Source organism: Nothoprocta perdicaria, unplaced genomic scaffold (assembly GCF_003342845.1).
Source record: "Nothoprocta perdicaria isolate Ctin4 unplaced genomic scaffold, notPer1 scaffold_450, whole genome shotgun sequence".
NCBI classification, from domain to species: Eukaryota; Metazoa; Chordata; class Aves; order Tinamiformes; family Tinamidae; genus Nothoprocta; species Nothoprocta perdicaria.
In genome coordinates this window covers 137,531-141,012 of record NW_020455700.1, presented here as the reverse complement: position 1 = coordinate 141,012, position 3,482 = coordinate 137,531, and the positions used below count along the sequence as shown (strand labels likewise).

The window sequence follows — 3,482 nt, the reverse complement described above, 5'->3', positions numbered from 1 at the left end:
GCGCTGCTCTGCCGCCGGCCCGACACCCTGCGCGGCCTCGCCGGCCTCGCCGGAGCCTTCCCCGACGTGTGAGTGGGGCGCTGGGGGGGGCGCTCTGCGCGGGACCCCCGCGCCGCCGCGGCCTGGGGGCAGCTCGGCGCTCGGGGGCTCCACCGAGACCCGCGATGCTGGAGGGGAGGGATGGAGGCGGCGCGGCGGGAGCTGGAGGGACATTCGGGAACAGGCACAGGGTGGTGGCAGGACCTGGGAACGCTCGGCTTGCGGGGTCCCCTCTATGTGGGTGCACGTCGGGTTTGGGCGAGTGGAGGCCGGGAGGCTGCRGCAGGAGCTGGAGGGGCTTCACGAGCAGTAACACCCAGCGCGGGGAGCACAGGGCGGTGGCGGGACCTGGGGACGGGGTCCAGGGCTGCCCGGCTTGCGGGATCCCCTCTATGCGGGGGCACGTCGGGTTTGAGCGAGCGGAGGCCGGGAGGCTGCAGTGGGTGCTGTGGGGGTTGAGAGGGTCCCCGCACCCCTGGGTGCCCCAGCAGCGGCCACAGCCCAGGCCTTGTCGCAGCGCCTTGCGGCAAAGCCCTCGTGCCTCAGTTTCCCCGCGGGCCAGGGCGCTGCCGGCTCTTTGTTCGCCGTGGGCGGGGTGGGGCGGCCGCGCGCCCCGCGAGACGCTGCCCCCCTCGTCCCCCCCTGTCCCTGCAGTCTCAGGGGGCTGCACAGCCTGGGGCCTCCCGCTGCGGTCGGGGGCCGGAGGGACCAGACCCCTCCTTGGTCACAGCTTCCAATTCCCACCCGGCCCCTGCCGTCCTGGCCCCCATCTGTGCCCCACGGAATGGGAGACACACCCCGGGGTGGCAGTGGGGTTGATCCCTACGTGGGGCTCCTCTGGTGACCAGGATCATTGAGAACCAGAGGACACTGACGACCTTGACCCGGGCTGACACCAGGATGCTCCGGGAGCTCAGGAACCTGTGAGCAGCCCCGAGGCGGGACGCAGACGGACGAGGATGAGGATGGGTGGGGAGCCAGGGGAAGGAAAGGGGACGGATCYCATGGCGGGGAGGTGCAGGGAGGCTCTGCGGGCTGCTCGTGTCCCCCGTGGGGACGGTGGCAGCAGGGCCGGGGCGTTGAGCGCGCGGCTGCTCAGCCGCTCCCCGCTCGCAGCACCATCGCGCACTCGGGGCTGCAGCACATCGCCGCCGACGCCTTCCAGGACACCCCCAGGCTGAGCTACGTGTGAGTAGCCCCCCCGGCAGCCCCAAGCCCCCTCCCGGCCGCGGGGCGCCGACGCCGTCCCCGGGCGCTGTCCCYGGGCGCAGGGCGGGTCGTCCCCGCGATCGATGGTGTCCAGCTGCTCCAGCGGCTGGCATCTCCATCCGCGGCAGCGGGATGGGATGGGGAGCTGCAAGGGGGGGTGCCATGGGGTGGGAAACCATCCATCCGGGCAGCTCCGTGCGGCACCGGCCCCGGGGCCGGAGGGGGCCCCTTCGCGCCGCTGCTCCGCGGCCGGGACGCTCCGGGGCTGGCGGCGCGGCCGGCGCTCAGGGGCTCCGTCCCCGCAGGAACCTCTCGTCCAACGCGCTGCGCAGCCTCTCCTGGAAAACGTTCCAGCACTTGCCGCTGCAGCAGCTGTGAGTGGTGCGGCCAGCGCGAAGGGGCAGCCGCGGCGGTGCCGGCGGCTCCTCGGCAGCCCCGCTCTGCCCTCCGCAGCGTCCTGCTGGGAAACCCTCTGGAATGCTCCTGCGGCATCCGCTGGCTGCAGCTGTGGCAGGAGGGCGGCCGGGCCGAGCTGGGCAACCAGTCGCTGGGCTGCTGGGCGAGCGGGGAGCTGGTGCCGCTGGGTGCCTGGGTGCCGCATGGCTGTGGTAGGTGCAGACGGTGGCAGCCGGGCGCGTCCCGGGGCGCATCCTAAGGTGCATCCCAGGGCGCATCCCGAGGTGCATCCTGGGGCATATCCTGGGACCTCCATGCTCACCCCGCTGTGGCCGCCCGGCAGAACCACCCTCCGTGCGCATTGAGCCCGCCGAGGTGCTGCTGCGCCAGGGGGACAGCGTCAACCTCACGTGCCACATTGCGGCCGAGCCGCCGGCCGTGGGCAGCTGGCACGTGCCCGACGTGGGGCCCGAGGCGCCGCTGGTCACCGAGGCAAGCAGGGCGGGCGGGCACGGGGGGCACCGGCTTGCGGCGGAGGGCCCCACACCAGCCACGCTCCCCGTCCCGCAGCTCTCGCCGCAGCAGCTGCTCCTGCACATCGGCAACGTCTCTGCCAGCCTCAACCGCAGGGATGTCACCTGCCGGGCGGAGAACGCGGCGGGGCCGGCCGAGGCCACCGTGGTGCTCAACGTCACCTGTGAGGCCGCCGCGGGGCGCGGGCGCGCGGCGCGGGGTCCCGGCGGCGCCGCCCGTGACGCGGGGCGGCTCCGTGTCCCGCAGTCCCGGCCGTGATCCTGCTGCTGCAGGAGGCCATCCCGCAGCACTTCTGGTGCATCCCCTTCTCGGTGGACGGCAACCCGGCGCCCAGCGTGCGCTGGCTCTTCAACGGCAGCRCGCTGCCCGAGGGGCCCTACATCCACACGCGCATCGTGGAGGACGAGCCCAACTCCACCGTGCTGCACGGCTGCCTGCAGCTCAACCGGCCCACGCACGTCAACAACGGCAACTACACCCTGGTGGCCAGCAACGCGCTGGGCTCCGCCGCGCGCTCCGTGCAGGGCCGCTTCATGGAGAACCCCTTCAGCTTCAACCCCGAGGAGCCCATTCCCGGTACGGGCCGCTGCGGTGGGGACGGGGACCGGGGCGCCCATTTGGGCGCTCATGGTTGTCGCTATATTTTATCCTCTGCCCTCCYGCTGCTCCAGTGTCGCTGTCGCCGCTGGGTGAGTGACCGCGACGCTGCTCCCGGCCCCTCCGGGACCCCCCCACTGCGGGACCCCCYTCCAATCCCGCGCAATTCCCGCAGCGCCGGGCAGCAGGAACAGCTCCCTGGAGGGCCCCGTGGAGAGCGCCGACGACCACGTCTTYGGGGTGAGCGGCTCCGCTCGGGGCCTCAGTTTCCCCCGCGTGCGGTGGGTGGCACCGTGGGGGTCCCCCCGCTCACGCCGCGGCCCCGCCAGGTCTCGGTGGCCGTGGCGCTGGCCGTGTGCGCTGGCCTCTTCCTCTCCGTCGTGCTCCTGGCGCTCAACAAGTGCGGGCGCCGCTCCAAGTTCGGCATGAACCGTAAGCTCCCAGGGACCGGGCGGCGGGGGGCACCCCGGGGTGCTGCTTCCCGGCGGGCTGCCAATTGGCTCCCGGGYGCGGTTCAGCTTGGGAATGTGGGACACCGGCCCCCCGACACGGCGCTTGTGGCCGCAGGCCCGGCCGCGCTGGCGCGCCAGGACGAGCTTGCCATGTCGCTGCGCCTGGCGAGCCGCGGCGGCAGCCCCGCGCCGTCGGCCGAGAGCAAGCTGGAGGGGCTGCAGGGCAACGTCGTGGAGAACCCGCAGTACTTCTGC

General features: G+C 73.5%; 1 protein-coding gene across 1 annotated transcript in view; it reads left to right on the top strand.

Moving 5' to 3' along the window:
- NTRK1 (neurotrophic receptor tyrosine kinase 1) overlaps window positions 1-3,482 on the top strand; it is a gene marked incomplete at its 5' end in the record, with an annotated part of 6,312 nt that continues 2,830 nt past the window's right edge. The window contains 12 exons of the mRNA XM_026046622.1: window positions 1-68; window positions 888-962; window positions 1,156-1,227; window positions 1,554-1,622; window positions 1,702-1,856; window positions 1,988-2,136; window positions 2,215-2,341; window positions 2,425-2,754; window positions 2,850-2,871; window positions 2,961-3,015; window positions 3,105-3,207; window positions 3,343-3,480. Of these exons, the coding sequence (XP_025902407.1) occupies window positions 1-68; window positions 888-962; window positions 1,156-1,227; window positions 1,554-1,622; window positions 1,702-1,856; window positions 1,988-2,136; window positions 2,215-2,341; window positions 2,425-2,754; window positions 2,850-2,871; window positions 2,961-3,015; window positions 3,105-3,207; window positions 3,343-3,480 (1,363 nt within the window). The remainder of the gene's footprint in view (window positions 69-887; window positions 963-1,155; window positions 1,228-1,553; window positions 1,623-1,701; window positions 1,857-1,987; window positions 2,137-2,214; window positions 2,342-2,424; window positions 2,755-2,849; window positions 2,872-2,960; window positions 3,016-3,104; window positions 3,208-3,342; window positions 3,481-3,482) is intronic.